The sequence below is a fragment of the Alosa alosa genome, chromosome 2 (assembly GCF_017589495.1).
Source record: "Alosa alosa isolate M-15738 ecotype Scorff River chromosome 2, AALO_Geno_1.1, whole genome shotgun sequence".
In the NCBI taxonomy this organism is placed as follows: domain Eukaryota; kingdom Metazoa; phylum Chordata; class Actinopteri; order Clupeiformes; family Clupeidae; genus Alosa; species Alosa alosa.
The window spans coordinates 16185972-16202977 of record NC_063190.1 but is presented as its reverse complement, the minus strand read 5'-3'; the positions used below and the strand labels follow the sequence as shown (position 1 = coordinate 16202977).

General features: G+C 35.0%; 1 protein-coding gene across 1 annotated transcript; it reads right to left on the bottom strand.

The window, feature by feature from the left end:
- Positions 1-11360: 11360 nt before the first annotated feature.
- LOC125291110 lies at positions 11361-16489 on the bottom strand. The gene is made up of 5 exons (XM_048237662.1): positions 16440-16489; positions 15707-16024; positions 15205-15489; positions 13818-13904; positions 11361-13004 (listed from the first exon to the last, which is right to left on the bottom strand). Exons 1-5 carry the CDS (start codon positions 16480-16482, stop codon positions 12865-12867), a joined length of 873 nt encoding a protein of 290 aa, XP_048093619.1. The 5' UTR covers positions 16483-16489; the 3' UTR covers positions 11361-12864.
- Positions 16490-17006: the final 517 nt, after the last annotated feature.

The following is a 17006-nucleotide window of genomic DNA, read 5'->3' as shown; positions in this document are numbered from 1 at the left end:
CATCCGTTCAGAAACATGGTGCATGACAATAGTTCCGGACAGACAACTGGTAGGCTATTCGCTTCTTTATTTTTCTGAAATAAATGTAAGGCTGTAATTGGCTACTGTAAAATGTTACGTTGACCGTGTCTTGGACAGCACAGAACGATGAACCAGTGGTAAATATTACGAGAAACTACTGATTAATTTGACCTGGAAAATTTGACCTCGAATAATAAGTATCCTAGGCCTAGCAGGCCTAAACCAATGTCACTTAAATTGAATTAAGCTACAATTCAGATATGTATACTATAACAACTTGGATGCAGTGGAACAAAGTAAGCTTAACCAAATAACTTAAACATTGCAATCATCAGATGAAACAATATATCAAATATATAGAAAATAAAGCAAACCCCAAAGAAAGGAGAGAGAGAGAGATGCCAATGAGAGCAATGCCTCCCCCAGAAGAGTGAGCAGGCACCACAGAGGCTAATGATGCTAGAGTCTATACCAGTGTTTCTCAAACCTTTTCCGACCAAGGACCACACCAATAATAACTAGAAAATGTAATTCCAGGGAATTACCATTGCATGTAAATGTAAAAACTGTTGTGTATAACATTACTTACAGTATGATTATTCAGATTACATACATGTAGACTTACATTATTCTTGAAAACCACTTACTTGGTTAGATGTTAGCTTAGAGTATATGACAGTCAGTACAAATAAATTGTCAATTCAATATTGATCAACATTCTTTGTTTTAATACAGTACTGCAGAAACAGCAGAATGATACTCAGAACACACTAAACACTTAACAACCAATGCAAGCTTGAAGTCAAAAAAGTTGTTGAAACCAATTTTAAAGTTAACCAATAATGACAAGGGAGAAACCAGATGTCTGAATTTGCATTCTTACAGAACTTGATGAAGCCAATCATATTATCCTAAGACAGATCTATTTATCAGTTTTAATTCTGAGCAGCAACAGCTAGAGCCCTCAGTTAATGAAAGGTCAAATTTGATGGTGATATATACTGAAGAATAAAAGAGTCAGCCCTTCAGATGATCCGTTTTAGACAGAACTTAGGTTAGAATCTTAATGTTCACACAAAACAGCTCAGGTCTAAAAACAGAGGTCTAACAGCACAGCTAAGTTTCACAGATGTTACAGCACAGGTATGATTCAAAAGTATGAATGGTTGACAAATATGATCACAAGTATACAAGTTCCATATAGTTAGTATAGTCCTCACACAACAATATAGTTCTCAGAATGTCTCAGTGTAGATCTTGGATAAGTCTCAGTATGGTTAAATGGTATGTGTATATGGTCACATGTTTGTAAGAATGTATGTTAGTAGGTATGTTTCTAGCAACATTGTCAGAGATTGGTTGACAGGTGTGCACACAGACAGGCACACACAAAATGTCATACACGGCCATCACCACTGGTCTGGTCTGGTACCTAAAAGACAAAAGCAAACAAGTTTAACAGTTATACCAAAACAATACAAGGAATGTCTGCAATTGTTTAATACAACTCATTTATTTAAGTGAAGTTGTTACATTACATTAGGCTGACACATTTTTAACCTAATGACTAACATGGTAAACAGTTTAAGCTTTTTAAACAATTCTCTCAACAATTCTAGGACAGTAAAAAAAAGTATAAGAGTATAATACAATTGTTGTACCATCAAGCTTAAATACTAGCCTATAATATTAAATTGCAAACAACGCAGAATTCTGTGTTTTATTGTTAAATATAAAACATAAATAGCTTAGTTGTTGCTGTTAATAATCATATGACTAAGGATACTAAGTATCTTGATAACCAACTGCTATAACTTAAACAGCTTGCTAGGTCTGTCAGCAACATTTTTTCCTACAGATTACTATGTACTACAACTGGAAAGCTTGATTCACGTGCCAGGCTACACTTTAATTTATAGACCAGAACAATGCAAAAATGAGTAGGCCAAGTAAACACACTATCGTAGCGTATGTTGACAACACAAACGGTACAGCTCAACTTCTGTAGTGTGTTTTAACAAGACTTTAGTGATATGGTCCATTTCCTAGCAGTAGCCTATTCATGGCTTTCATAAGGTCCCTTTCAAAAGGAGTATTAATCAAGCACCAATGCATTCATAATCTAGGTGCTTGATTGTACAACTGTGGAAAGGGACCTGACGAAACCCATCAATAGACGAACGATAGCATACCGTGGTCGTGTTTACTTAGGCTACTTAAGAATCAGGAGCTTAGAATGAAAACGTAGCCTGGCCTATTTGATACACAAACAAGCGGTGTACAACGTTAAACAATTGGTAAAATAAAAACAGGAACATATTTGTTAGCTTTAACTAAAATGTGAACGGTAGAAGCTATAACTATGACCCATCAACAATGAACTTTATTCATGCCATGAATGAAACACATGATGGGTTTCATCAGGTCCCTTCACACAGTATAATCAAGCACCATGCAGTCTGCATTCATAATCTATTCTTATGTGCTTGATTCTCAGCTCCAGTATAGTAGCTCGCGTTCAGCTGTTGATTGTTTTCAGCTGCAAGTCACGTCATAATGCTAAAAGTTGCCGCCACGGCGGTCAATGTTAACTCTATAAGAATTTCTTGCTCTTTTATCATAAATATCTAAAAAAGTATAAAGTTCACAAATGTGAAAAAAAACATAGAACAAATCTCTGTTACAAGACCTTTGAAGGAGTGGTTGAATGACGTCTAACGGTTCAGTGATTTTAGAGCTTTTGAATGTCAAATTTGGTCGGAAGAATAATAATAATAATACTAGAAAAGCATTTCCTGAAGGAAATACAGTGCATGAAAATGCAAAAATATGAGGTAAAATATCATACAGAGTAAAAACAAACTATATTGGTTGCTAGGTAGATGAGGTTTAATATAGTTGGAATGACTGAACAGTTCAATAGGTGGATAGTTTAAATGGTTAAATTATTTAGGTAGATAGTTGACGATAACTGACAGTTGGAATGGCTCTAATGTTTGCTAGCAGTTATGTTAACTATGTTAACAAAGATAATAATGCTAACCAAGTTACTTAGTTAATTTAGCTAATGTTTTCTTGCAGTTTTTTTAAAAATGCTAATAATGTTAATGCTGTTAACTATGCTAACAATGCTAACTATGTGACTTAGCTAACTTAGCTAATAATTTATAGCAGTTGTGCTAAAATACTAAGAATGCTAACATGTTAACCATGTGACTTAGCTAACTTAGCTATTCATATTTAGCAGTTATGCTAACAATGTTAACTATGTTAAAATGTTAACCATGTGACTTAGCTAACCTAGCTTATCATTTTTAGTAGTTATGCTAACTAATATGCTAACATGCTAACTATGCTAACCATGTGACTTAGCTGACCTAGCTAATCAGTTTTAGTTGTTATGCTAACTATGCTAATTAACATGTTAACAATGTTAACATGCTAACTATGCTAACCATGTGACTTAGCTAACCTAGCTAATAATTTTTAGCAGTTTTGCTAAAATGCTAACAATGTTAGCAATGCTAACCATGCTAACCATGCTAACTAGCTACAGTGGGTAGGAGTCATAGTTGATGACAAGTGTTGACATAGTCGATGACAAGTTAAGAGTTGTTGATAGACAGCTAGTTTAATAGATAGTTTAATAATAGTTTAAAATTAGACTGTTTAAAAGTTGAATGTATATAGTTTAAAGGTTTAAAAGTTGAATGTAGATAGTTTAAAAGTTGTTGATAGACAGCTAGTTTAATAGATAGATAGTTTAGTGATAGTTTAAAAGTAGACCGTTTAAAAGTTGAATGTAAAAAGTTCAGTAGTTTAATGGGTTACATTGTTTAACAGTGGATTATTGTAGTGAGGACTTTTATTTTGAAACAGTTTTGGGCAGAGGAAACAGTTGAATAGGATGTGTAGTCTTAATTGGGCCAGATTGTATGCTTAAAGCCTGAGGCTGATCCAGGTGGCCTGAACACCTGCCACAGGATTCTAATTGCTTAATGGCCATATTATGATGTCATAATCGACAATGTTAAGTCTATGGGGATTTTTAAAAAGTTTTTCTTTAATAGTTTAAAAAGTATAAAAGTTTTAAAGTTGAAAAGACATAGCAACCAGGGGCCGTATTCACAAAGAATTTTAAGGCTAAAAAGTAGCTCTAAGTGCTAATTTAGGAGCAACTCCTAAAAATAATGGCTGCGTGTCACTCCTAACTTTAGGACTCTAATTTTTTCACTAAAAGTAATTCACGAAGCATTTTAGACCTAAAAGTAGCACCTAAGTCTGGGACAGCTTAAAAGAAGTCAAGAGGGACTCCTAACTCACTAAGACCTATTCACAAACAGCTTTTGTGGCATTTCCGCTATGATGTTTTGAAATGGGTATCGCAACAACAGGAGCGAGGAACAATTTTGCATAAAAGATGCTATAACGCCACCAACAACAACCACAACTACTCATTGTCAACATGTAAATTAAATGTAACGTTTGATTGTGAATCAAATTAAAATGTTCTCCTCTTTGCAAACGTAGGCATATGGTGACAGATTAATTTAATAATGTTGCAAAGCCTAGCCTACTGCATCAATCCGTACGCCTATGTTTCATTAGGCTACTAGGCTATTTGTTTTGCCTTACTCTTTATTAATTTAGGCTAGGCCTTTTTATTCAGTTATTCATCATCTTCCGTCCTTCGCACTACTTGTGTAGCGCATGCATTCTCGGACCTGTCACCTGTCACTCATCATCGTAAGGGAGGTGTTTGGAATCATTCCCGTGTTACAATCATCAGCCAATCAAGGTGGTCACTTCAGGCAAGCTCGTGCATGAGTAATGACGTCATCCATAGCAACGAAGACTCACTCTTAGTTTAGGAGTTGTCATTTTTCCTTACTAAGAGTAGGTCTGAAAGGCTTTGTGAATAACTTTTAAGAGAAAACTCCTAGCTAAAATCTTTTAGTGCAATTTAGGAGTACTCCTAGTGGTAAGATAAAAGGCTTTGTGAATACGGCCCCTGATCTGTTTGAAGACCTACGTTACAAAGTTTGAATGAAGTTTCTAAGTTAAACTGTTCCAAGAGAAATTGCGTACGGAAAAAGTGGTAAGCGGAATAATAATAACTAGAAATGCAATTCCAAGGAATTACCAGTGCATGAAAATGCTAAAGTTGTGATGTAAAATATCATGTATAGTTAAAACAGATAATACAGAGATGGTTACTACGGTGATGCTAGGATAGACATGGTGGTTGCATAGCTTAATAAAAGTTTATAGTTTAAAAGTAGACTGTTTAAAAGCTGAATGTAGATAGTTTAAAAGTTGTTGATAGACAGTAGATAGTTTAAAAGTTGTTGATAGACAGCTAGTTTAATAGATAGTTTAATGATAGTTTAAAAGTAGACCGTTTAAAAGTTGAAGGTAAATAGTTTAAAAGTTGTTGACAGACTGGAAGTTTAATGAATGTTGATATTCAAATAGTTTAATGGCTGTGTATAGGTAGATGTTTGACGATAACTGAAAGTTGGAATGGCTCTAATGTTTGCTAGCAGTTATGCTAAGATTTTAACTATGCTAACCATCTTTACTTAGCTAATGTTTTATAGTAGTGCTAGCAATGCTAACATGCTAACCATCTTTACTTAATAACGTTTTCTAGCAGTTTAATGATTGTTGATATTCAAATAGTTTAATGGCTGTGTATAGGTAGATATTTGACGATAACTGAAAGTTGGAATGGCTCTGATGTTTGCTAGCAGTTATGCTAAGATTTTTAACAATGCTAACCAAGCTACTTAGCTAATGTTTTATAGCAGTGCTACCAATGCTAACATGCTAACCATGCTACTTAGTTAACTTAGTTAACGTTTTCTAGCAGTTTTGATAAACATGCTAACTATGTTAGCAATGCTAACATGCTAACTATGTTAACCATGTGACTTAGCTAACCTAGCTTATCATTTTTAATAGTTATGCTAACTATGCTAACTAGCATGCTAACAATATTAACATACTAACTATGCTAACCATGTGACTTAGCTAACCTAGCTAATAATTTTTAGCAGTTATGCTAACTATGCTAGCTAGCATGCTAACAATGTTAACATGTTAACTATGCTAACCATGTTACTTAGCTAACTTAGCTAATCCTTTTTAGCAGTTTTGCTAAAAATGCTAACTAACATGTTAACAATGCTAACTATGCTAACCATGTTACTTAGCTAATCATGTTTAGCAGTTTTGCTAAAAAATTTAGCAATGTTAACATGCTAACTATGCTAACCATGCTAACTAGCTACAGCGGGTAGGAGTCATAGTTGATGACAAGTAACAGTTACAATGGCTGAACAGTTAAAAAGTTCAGTAGTTTAAAGGGTAAAAATTTTTAATAGTGAAATATTGTAGTGAGGACTTTTATTTTGAAACAGTTTTTGGCAGAGGAAGCAGTTGAACAGGATGTGTAGTCTTAATAGGGCCAGTTTGTATGCTTAAAGCCTGAGACTGGCAGTTGATCCAGGTGGCCTAAACACCTGCCACAGGATTCTAATTGCTTAACGGCCATATTATGATGTCACAATCGACAATGTTAAGTCTATGGGGATTTTTAAAAAGTTTTTCTTTAATAGTTTAAAAAGTATAACAGTTTCAAAGTTGAAAAGACATAGCAGCTTGGTCCGTTTGAAGACCTACGTTACAAAGTTTGAACGAAGTTTCTAAGTTAAACTGTTCAAGAGAAATTGCTTATGGAAAAAGTGGTAAGCGGAATAATAATAACTAGAAATGCAATTCCAAGGAATTACCAGTGCATGAAAATGCTAAAGTTGTGATGTAAAATATCATGTACCATAGTTAAAATAGATAATACAGAGATGGTTACTACGGTGATGCTAGGATAGACATGGTGGCTGCATAGCTTAATAAAGTTTATAGTTTAAAAGTAGACTGTTTAAAAGCTGAATGTAGATAGTTTAAAAGTTGTTGATAGCCAGTAGATAGTTTAAAAGTTGTTGATAGACAGCTAGTTTAATAGATAGTTTAAAGTTTAAAATGTAGACCGTTTAAAAGTTAAAGGTTAGTTTAAAAGACTGGAAGTTTAATGAATGTGTATTCAAATAGATTATTTGGCTTGTGTATAGGTAGATATTTGGCGATAACTGAAAGTTGGAATGGCTCTATAGTTTGCTAGCAGTTATGCTAAGATTTTTAACTATGCTAACCATCTTTACTTAGCTAATGTTTTATAGTAGTGCTAGCAATGCTAACATCTTAACCATCTTTACTTAGCTAATGTTTTCTAGCAGTTTAATGAATGTTGATATTCAAATAGTTTAATGGCTGTGTATAAGGTAGATGTTTGACGATAACTGAAAGTTGGAATGGCTCTATATGTTTGCTAGCAGTTATGCTAAGATTTTTAACTATCTTAACCATCTTTACTTAGCTAATGTTTTATAGTAGTCTTTGCACAATGTTAACTATGTTAAAATGTTAACCATGTGACTTAGCTAACCTTTTTATCATTTTAGTAGTTATGCTAACCAATATGCTAACATGCTAACTATGTTAACCATGTGACTTAGCTGACCTAGCTAATCAGTTTTAGTTGTTATCTTAACTATCTTAATTAACATGTTAACAATGTTAACATCTTAACTATCTTAACCATGTGACTTAGCTAACCTAGCTAATAATTTTTTTAGCAGTTATGCTAACTTATGCTTAGCTAGCATCTTAACAATGTTAACATGTTAACTATCTTAAACCATGTTACTTAGCTAACTTTAGCTAATCCTTTTTTAGCAGTTTTGCTTAAAAATCTTTAACATGTTAACAATCTTAACTATCTTAACCATGTTACTTAGCTAATCATGTTTAGCAGTTTTGCTAAAAATTTGAGCAATGTTAACATCTTAACTATCTTAACCATACTAACTAGCTACAGTGGGTAGGAGTCATAGTTGATGACAAGTAACAGTTACAATGGCTGAACAGTTAAAAAGTTCAGTAGTTTAAAGGGTAAAATTTTTTAATAGTGAAATATTGTAGTGAGGACTTTTATTTTGAAACAGTTTTTGGCAGAGGAAGCAGTTGAACAGGATGTGTAGTCTTAATAGGGCCAGTTTGTATGCTTAAAGCCTGAGACTGGCAGTTGATCCAGGTGGCCTAAACACCTGCCACAGGATTCTAATTGCTTAACGGCCATATTATGATGTCTGTCGACAATGTTAAGTCTATGGGGATTTTTAAAAAGTTTTTCTTTAATAGTTTAAAAAGTATAACAGTTTCAAAGTTGAAAAGACATAGCAGCTTGGTCCGTTTGAAGACCTACGTTACAAAGTTTGAACGAAGTTTCTAAGTTAAACTGTTCAAGAGAAATTGCTTATGGAAAAAGTGGTAAGCGGAATAATAATAACTAGAAATGCAATTCCAAGGAATTACCAGTGCATGAAAATGCTAAAGTTGTGATGTAAAATATCATGTACCATAGTTAAAATAGATAATACAGAGATGGTTACTACGGTGATGCTAGGATAGACATGGTGGCTGCATAGCTTAATAAAAGTTGATAGTTTAAAAGTAGACTGTTTAAAAGCTGAATGTAGATAGTTTAAAAGTTGTTGATAGCCAGTAGATAGTTTAAAAGTTGTTGATAGACAGCTAGTTTAATAGATAGTTTAAAAGTAGACCGTTTAAAAGTTGTTGACAGACTGGAAGTTTAATGAATGTGTATAGGTAGATATTTGACGATAATTTGACGAAAGTTGGAATGGCTCTATAGTTTGCTAGCAGTTATGCTAAGATTTTTAACTATGCTAACCATGCTTACTTAGCTAATGTTTTATAGTAGTGTTAGCAATGCTAACATCTAACCATCTTTACTTAGCTAATGTTTTATAGCAGTTTAATGGATGTTGATATTCAAATAGTTTAATGGCTGTGTATAAGTAGATATTTGACGATAACTGAAAGTTGGAATGGCTCTATAGTTTGCTAGCAGTTATGCTAAGATTTTTAACTATCTTAACCATCTTTACTTAGCTAATGTTTTATAGCAGTGCTTAGCAATGCTAACATGCTTAACCATACCATGCTACTTTTTAGCTAATGTTTTATAGCAGTTTAATGAATGTTGATATTCAAATAGTTTAATGGCTGTGTATAAGTAGATATTTGTTTTATAGCAGTTTAATGAATGTTGATATTCGTTTATAACTGAAAGTTGGAATGGCTCTAATGTTTGCTAGCAGTTATGCTAAGATTTTTAACTATGCTAACCATCTTTACTTAGCTAATGTTTTATAGCAGTCTTAGCAATGCTAACTATCTTAACCATCTTTACTTAGCTAACTTAGCTAAAATTTTCTAGCAGTTTTGCTAAAACATCTTAACTATCTTGGCATCTTAACTATGTTAACCATGTGACTTAGCTAACCTAGCTTATCATTTTTAGTAGTTATGCTAACTATGCTAACTAGCATGCTAACATGCTAACTATACTAACCATGTGACTTAGCTAACCTAGCTAATCATTTTTAGTAGTTATGCTAACTAGCATGCTAACAATGCTAACATGCTAACTATGCTAACCATGTGATTTAGCTAACCTAGCTAATCATTTTTAGTAGTTATGCCTAGCTAATCATTTTAGTAGTTATGCTAACTATGCTAACTAGCATGCTAACAATGTTAACTATGCTAACCATGTGATTTAGCTAACCTAGCTAATCATTTTTAGTAGTTATGATAACTATGTTAACTAGCATGCTAACATGCTAACCATGTTACTTAGCTAACTTAGCTAATCATTTTTAGTAGTTTTGCTAAAAATACTAACTAGCATGCTAACAATGTTAACATGCTAACTATGCTAACCATGTTACTTAGCTAACTTAGCTAATCATGTTTAGCAGTTTTGCTAAAAATGCTAACAATGCTAGCAATGTTAACATGCTAACTATGCTAACAAGCTACAGTGGGTAGGAGTCATAGTTGATGACAAGTAACAGTTACAATGGCTGAACAGTTAAAAAGTTCAGTAGTTTAAAGGGTTAAATTGTTTAACAGTGAAATGTTGTAGTGAGGACTTTTATTTTGAAACAGTTTTTGGCAGAGGAAGCAGTTGAACAGGATGTGTAGTCTTAATAGGGCCAGTCTGTATGCTTAAAGCCTGAGACTGGCAGTTGATCCAGGTGGCCTGAACACCTGCCATAGGATTCTAATTGCTTAACGGCCGTATTATGATGTCACAATCGGCAATGTTAAGTCTATGGGGATTTTTAAAAAGCTTTTTCTTTAATAGTTTTTTAAGTTTAAGTATAAAAGTTTCAAAGTTGAAAAGACATAGCAGCTTTGTCCGTTTGAATACCTACGTTACAAAGTTTGAATGAAGTTTCTAAGTTAAACTGTTCAAGAGAAATAGCGTACGGAAAAAGTGGTAAGTGGAATAATAATAAGAAGAAGTTGTTGCCTAGGAAGAACAGTACAGTGCATTTTCATGCACTGTAATAAGTTGTTGTTGTTGCCTTGGAAGAACAGTACAGAAATGCACTGTAATAAGAAGCCTAGGAAGAACAGTACAGTGCATTTTCATGCACTGTAAGAAGAACAGCGATAATAGTCCATTGCATTTACATGCAATGCAATAAATTAAAAAAATCACAGAAAACAAACAAACAGTAGACCTACTTCACCAGTATATTACACACTGAACCACCTTACTTATTGTCTTTGCACCTTAATGTGTCAGAGGATTCAAATTATTTAAAGTGGCGTTGCTCACATAGGCCTAGGCAGTGTTGCAGAACTGTTTAGATTTACATACCACTTGGGATAGCTTGTGGACCACTAGTGGCCCCCTGACCACACTTTGAGAAACACTTGTCTATACTATTTTTATTCCTTGATCCAGCTCTACCTCCCCTCTATCCTACTGCGGCCCTCTGATGAGAGTCTGCTGTGTAGACCATCCACTAACACTAAAAGGTCATAGTCAAGACTCCTTTCCTAAGTGATTCCTTGTTGGTGGAATGAGTTACCTAATGTTCTACCTTCTTGTGAGAGTTTTGGGACTTTCAAGATATGTTTAAACACTCATCTGTTCACCTTGCCAAGTTATGGTTTTGCTTATAGTTTTTGCTAATAAGAAAACTCATTATATTCATTGTTGATATTTGATATTGCCATCATTACTGATATTATTATGCTTTATGTAGGCCGTTCCAACTTAATTTGAAACTATTATTCTTAACTAATAATGTTGTGTTTATAAAGCCTACTATTCATCACTTTGGACACAATCATCTGCTGAATACCATAAACATAAACACAAACACATTGAGTTAATTTTGTACATTTAATTTGTGAGGCAACAAATTCAGTAGCAACATGCAACACATAGCATACATCGTACTCTTCTTTTTACGATAAACCGGAAGGAAAGCAGAGTGAGAGCTGTTAGATGCTGGGATGGATGGTTTCCTCCAAAGGTGTGTAATGCATTTAAAAATAAATGTGGTTCTTATTTCACATATGTATTTGAACTACTTTGGCGTGAAATTTACTGCAGTGTGGTGTCATGAGATTGTAGTGAGTGTTGCCCTGTTCTTAGGGTGATAGGTGCACCACCATCTGCAAAAAAGCAGGAATTTGACCTTTGTTTTAAAGGGTGAGTCCAGGGGCTGCAGACTATTCCAACTGCACTGCTAACTCATTAATGTAGATGTTGAACAGAGTTGGACTCTCAGGGATTGTAGCCCTGCCTCTCTGTCTCTCTCTTTCACTCCCACACAGACACACACACACACACACACACACACACACACACACACACACAGACACACACACACACACACACACACACACACACACACACACACACACAGAGACTTTGTAATCACATTTCTACTCAGTTCACATTTATAGTTGAGGTCATATGTTTACACCTTGGCTAAATAAATTCACATTCTATTTCAATTAGCTCACTTTTTTAGTTCAGCTAACACATTGTCTTTTGAATTAAGATCGATCGGGCTTTGATGGTCACTCCAAAACTTACTTTGTTGTCCATAATGTTCTGATGATTTTGTATGTTGATGTAAATGATCATTAACCTGAAAGAGCCACTGGGTCTGAAGGGAGGCCTGTCAGCTACAGGTATATGTCCCAATCGACTACAATAATGACAGATAGCCAATCTGGTAACAGATGGCCAATCAAGTCTTGAGTACATTGATAGAATCAACCTATTTAAAGTGCATTTATCCAAGCTTTTATCTTTCAACAGATACAGTATAGTCTATTACCAAAAACAGAAGTAATACAATTTCAAGAAAGTTGAGCCTGAACCAAACAGCTTACCCTGGTTGTGAAACCACCTTTAGTAAAATCTCTGAAGTGTTTTTTTTGTTTTGTTTAAATTATCTATGCAAACCTCTGATCTAATATATATATAATGAAGCACAACGATTAACATGCTCGCATCACAAATATTATAGCCACTCTTTAGTAAGGACAAACAAAAGAGAAAGACTACTATGCAATGTGCTTAGAATGATGCATTAAATGCTCTAAAATATGCCCTCCAAGGTAACAACCAGCTTCAAAAGGAAAACCTATAGGAGATTGGGTTGAATATTGTCAACATATATATGATGCAATATCTCTTCACCCACAAAAAACTCATCTGAAAGCAATGTCACTGTGGCAAAGCAATATTTGCGATATTTGAGCAAAGACGTAATATACAATACATGAATCAAATGAGCGATGAGAACAGTCTGATACTGAGAAGGTGTCAGAAGTTTTAAGCCGACGAAAATTTAATTTGTGTAGTTCAGGGACTGATCCAATTCAATTCTCATAAATACAGTCTTCATGCTGCATTTCTCTTCTGCTTTCTCTGATGGGAATCCTAGTGCCAAAATTGAAGTTCTCATAAACCTTGTTGGTGTACACTACGGAGGCATCGTCCAAATTCTTTCTCTTCTTACCTGCACCAAAAAATGTAATGTTGTCAGACATAGAATCTATTTTGGTCAGTGCATACAATTTGTAAGGCAACAAAATGCAGTACTCTGAAGCATGCATCATATCACACACCGACATTGTACTCTGCTTATAAAGATGAACAGGAAGGAAAGAGTGAGGGTGTTAGATGTAGGGGTGTATGGTTTCCTAAGGTGTGTAAAGCATTCAAAAATAAATTTGGCTCACTTAGGTGTCACTGAAATGAACTTTGGTGTGGTGTCATGAGATTAGAAAGACTCTGGCAAAGGCTATGGGGAAGATGTCTGTAACCAAAGTGGTATTCATTCATTCATTCATTCAATTCTTTATTTCAGACTCCATTGCTGGGTCCATAGCATAGCAAAATGTTAAGACAGAATAAATAGATAAAAAAAACAAGACACAACAAAACAAAACAAAACAAGACAAAAAAACTTTCAGACATATAGCCATTTTCTCCAATGTTTCCTTAGCTTAGAGGAGTACCTAGCCAGATTAACTAGGACTTCTATACCATTACCTGAGCTATCCAGGCGACACATACATTTGAACATTACATTTCTCAGGACTGCCTCACATGATGGCACACTGGAGAAAGCAGTCAAGTAACATGGCACTGAACCATCTGGGTATCTGCATCAACAGCTCATAGAGTCATTAGGCAACTAGCTTCTGTAGGCTGCTTATACCCACACCACAAATAGGCACAAATAAGCATATTTATCTTATGTCAACATATGCATGTTTTTATGTAGAGCTTTACACGCACTAAGGCAATGATGAAGTAACTTACTTACATTTGTAAATAATGACAGCCATGGCAATCATCAACATTGCCCCAGTTAAAGCGCAAATGCAGATTGTTTTCACCATCCAGTTGCTGTCTAAAATGAAAAAAAAAAAAAAAAAAAAAACAGTTCACTGACTACACAGACTGTTTCATTCTCTGAGTAGTGTGGTATAATCATAGTGTCAACACAACCTGTTCTAGCTAGGCTGGATGAGAGATTTCTTGGTTACACTTTACTTGAAGGTATCTACCGTACATAAGAGTGACATGACTGTCATAAACGTGTCATAAACATTATAAACAAATCATAAACGTTTATAACATAACACTTCTGTCACTCGCTTCTGTCAAGTGTCATTCGGTTTTTGTCATGACAAGTTAGAGTTAGGGTTAGTGTCATTCGGTTTTTGTCATGGCAAGTTAGGTTAGGGTTATGACAGTGTCATGTCACTCTTATGTAGATACCTTCAAGTGTTATACATTTTTTTAGATCAAGAAAATGTTTTACTAAAATGTGTGTGCTCTTTCTATCGTGCTTGTTTTAAATAACTAGGGTGCTCATCTTAATGATTTATACTGTGCTCCACACAAAGTTCCCCTCAATGATTAAGTCAGAAGCTAGCCATTGTTAAAACACAAACAATACCAAACAATCTCTTCAAACGTAGTATAGGCTAAGGAGGACAACAAGCTAAATGGCGTTTGGCGTGTGTCCACCTCTGGCCACACGTTGACATACCTGCCAATTAGGTATCATACTATTTGTATTACATTGCCATTATTAACAAACACATATATGTAAACAGCAACAGTATTATTGTGGCCTTTGTGGGCTAATAATTGTCTAATAAAATGTCATGATATACTCCTGTGTCTGTGTTGTTCTATTAGCTGTGTTTGTGGTCAGGAATGGCTGTTATGACATGATAATAACAATGTCCTACGTATTCATAACACCTGTGATAATTGGTTAAGATAGTTAAAATAGAGGCCCCATCCACTCTGAAGATGATTTCTCAGAAAAAGTTATATTTTTCCAACTCAAGATTCCAGTCTAGTACAGCAGTAAGTTACAGGCATAGTGGTGTCTCATAAGGGTCCTGTTCAGCACTTGTGATGACATTTTGAGTCTGGTACAAGGCACAAACACAGTCAAAAATCTGCCCCCTACCAGAGCTTGTAGCCACCTAGTTGCACTAGCCACTAGTAGCAGGATAACTCGAGCTATGAGAGCTATGTGATTTTTTCCTTAATTACTTGGTGACCTCTAACAACATGGCCCTAAGTTAAAAATGGTCAGAGTTCACCTTTCTTTATACCAAACTACATTCCATTGTAGCCTGCAATGTTACTGCTTCAGTAGAACACATGTTGAGCATACAGGCACTGCTTACCTTCTTTACCTACATTCTGTTGATGAATAGTCCAGTTTGATGTAAAGTGATCTGATGGAAGTGAAACACTGCAGGTGATGGTGTCTCCATCTCTCCTCTCAGCTCCACACAGGCGCAGAGAGCTGCTTACACTGGACGAGCTGTTGGTGACTTGCTTCTGTTCAGATGTATTCTTGCCCCTCGAGTTCCAGATAAATTCAACTTGCTCTTGATCTATGGCATCCATTGTACACACCAGCTCAACACAACCAGAATCAGTGGTATTCACTAACTCAAGGCTTAGACCTAAAGGTTAAAAATACAGAAAAAGAGTAGGGTATACACCATTTTAAGTGATGTTTGTTCACTGAGTCAAGGTCAAATATATAATACCTAAGTATCTTGAGGACATGTCACTTTTTTATTAATTCACTGCAAAAAAATGCAAGGATTGGTCCACATATGTAAACACTTAAAAAGAGGAAGTAGAGAAGTAAAGCAAAAATATAATGGTAATTATCACCTGCATGAAGTTTTATTATAGTTGTATTAAGCTCACGAATGGGTGGCGGTATAATTCCTGTTATGATGCAGCTGTAGGATCCAGAGTGATTGCTTTTAAAATGTTTAACATTCAAACCCTGCATTGAGGGTTCAAAGGACGGCATGCACTGCATGGGCCTCAGAACTGTCGAATTTACGAAATATTCACATATGAATTCTTCCTTTTGAAGTCCTTTTTTACTCCACTTCACATTAAATCCATCATATTCGCCAAAGGTCGGCTCACAAGGTAATTGAACTGAGCCGCCTCTGGCAGCTTTGATGATTTCCAAAGAATCTGCAAATTGAAAGTTGACTGATTTAACTGTTTTGTCTTTTGGAATAATGTTAATTATTTTAAATATTTTAAAACAAAATAACCTGGAGTGTTCACACCATGTAGAAAACAAAGACTGAAAATGTTCTTATAAAATGTTATATTCTTGATGAATTGGTAAATTTTAGGTCACACTTTACTTAGATGATCAGCTATAGACTACTATATTATCAAAACTATCTGTTAACACTGTGAACAAGCTATGGTTAGGGATTGGGTTTAAGGTAATGTTCAGTAACAACAACAATCTTGAAGACTAAACTTTAATTTGAACACACCATCTAATCTCTATAAGCAGACAATCTATATAGGTTCATGTGATGTAAAGATGGAAATATGGAAAAACATTTCAGAGTAAAACAACAATAACTCTTACCTGTTATGGTAAAGAACATGAATAAAACCCAGAGAGGACTCATTCTATGATGGCAGCTACTTTGATCTTTGAGTATGCCTCCGATTTGTGTCACTTACAACTGCATAATCAGTGACGTGCATCACAACTTCCTGGTTAAGGCGGTAACATGTTAGGTACTCACAACCAGTGCTGGTTTCCTGCTTATATCAAAAGTTGTCATTCAATCATTTCACAAAATCAGCACACATTAAATACTTGTTATAAAAGTCTAAGGACTCATACTGATGTATGTGCATTTCTACAGAACTGTGATTAGCTGGTTTCTGACATTACAGGAGCTGTTCTTAGCTGTTTGCTGAATTCCCCACCTGTGGTTAACTTCACATGTTGACATTGCACAATCATATTCTGTCACCTGGTTCCTTGAGACCGCAAAGAATTCCACTATTGCATCTAGATTTAGTTGATGTGTTGTTTGTATTCATTCACCAGCTAATAAAGATGAAATATGCCCTTTGTGTCCTTTTTTGAATTTGACCCCCTGCCCCTCAAAAGGTCTCTGCACGGCCCTGACTAGCTCAATTG

Bases quoted from the DNA above. Each gene is read 5' to 3' on its own strand.
- LOC125291110 (XM_048237662.1), bottom strand. From the start codon at position 16,482: ATGAGTCCTCTCTGGGTTTTATTCATGTTCTTTACCATAACAG. The intron at 15,490-15,706 runs GTGATAATTACC...TTTAACCTTTAG, and splicing joins TATAATAAAACTTCATGCAG to GTCTAAGCCTTGAGTTAGTG. The intron at 13,005-13,817 runs GTAAGTAAGTTA...TTTTTGGTGCAG, and splicing joins GGCTGTCATTATTTACAAAT to GTAAGAAGAGAAAGAATTTG.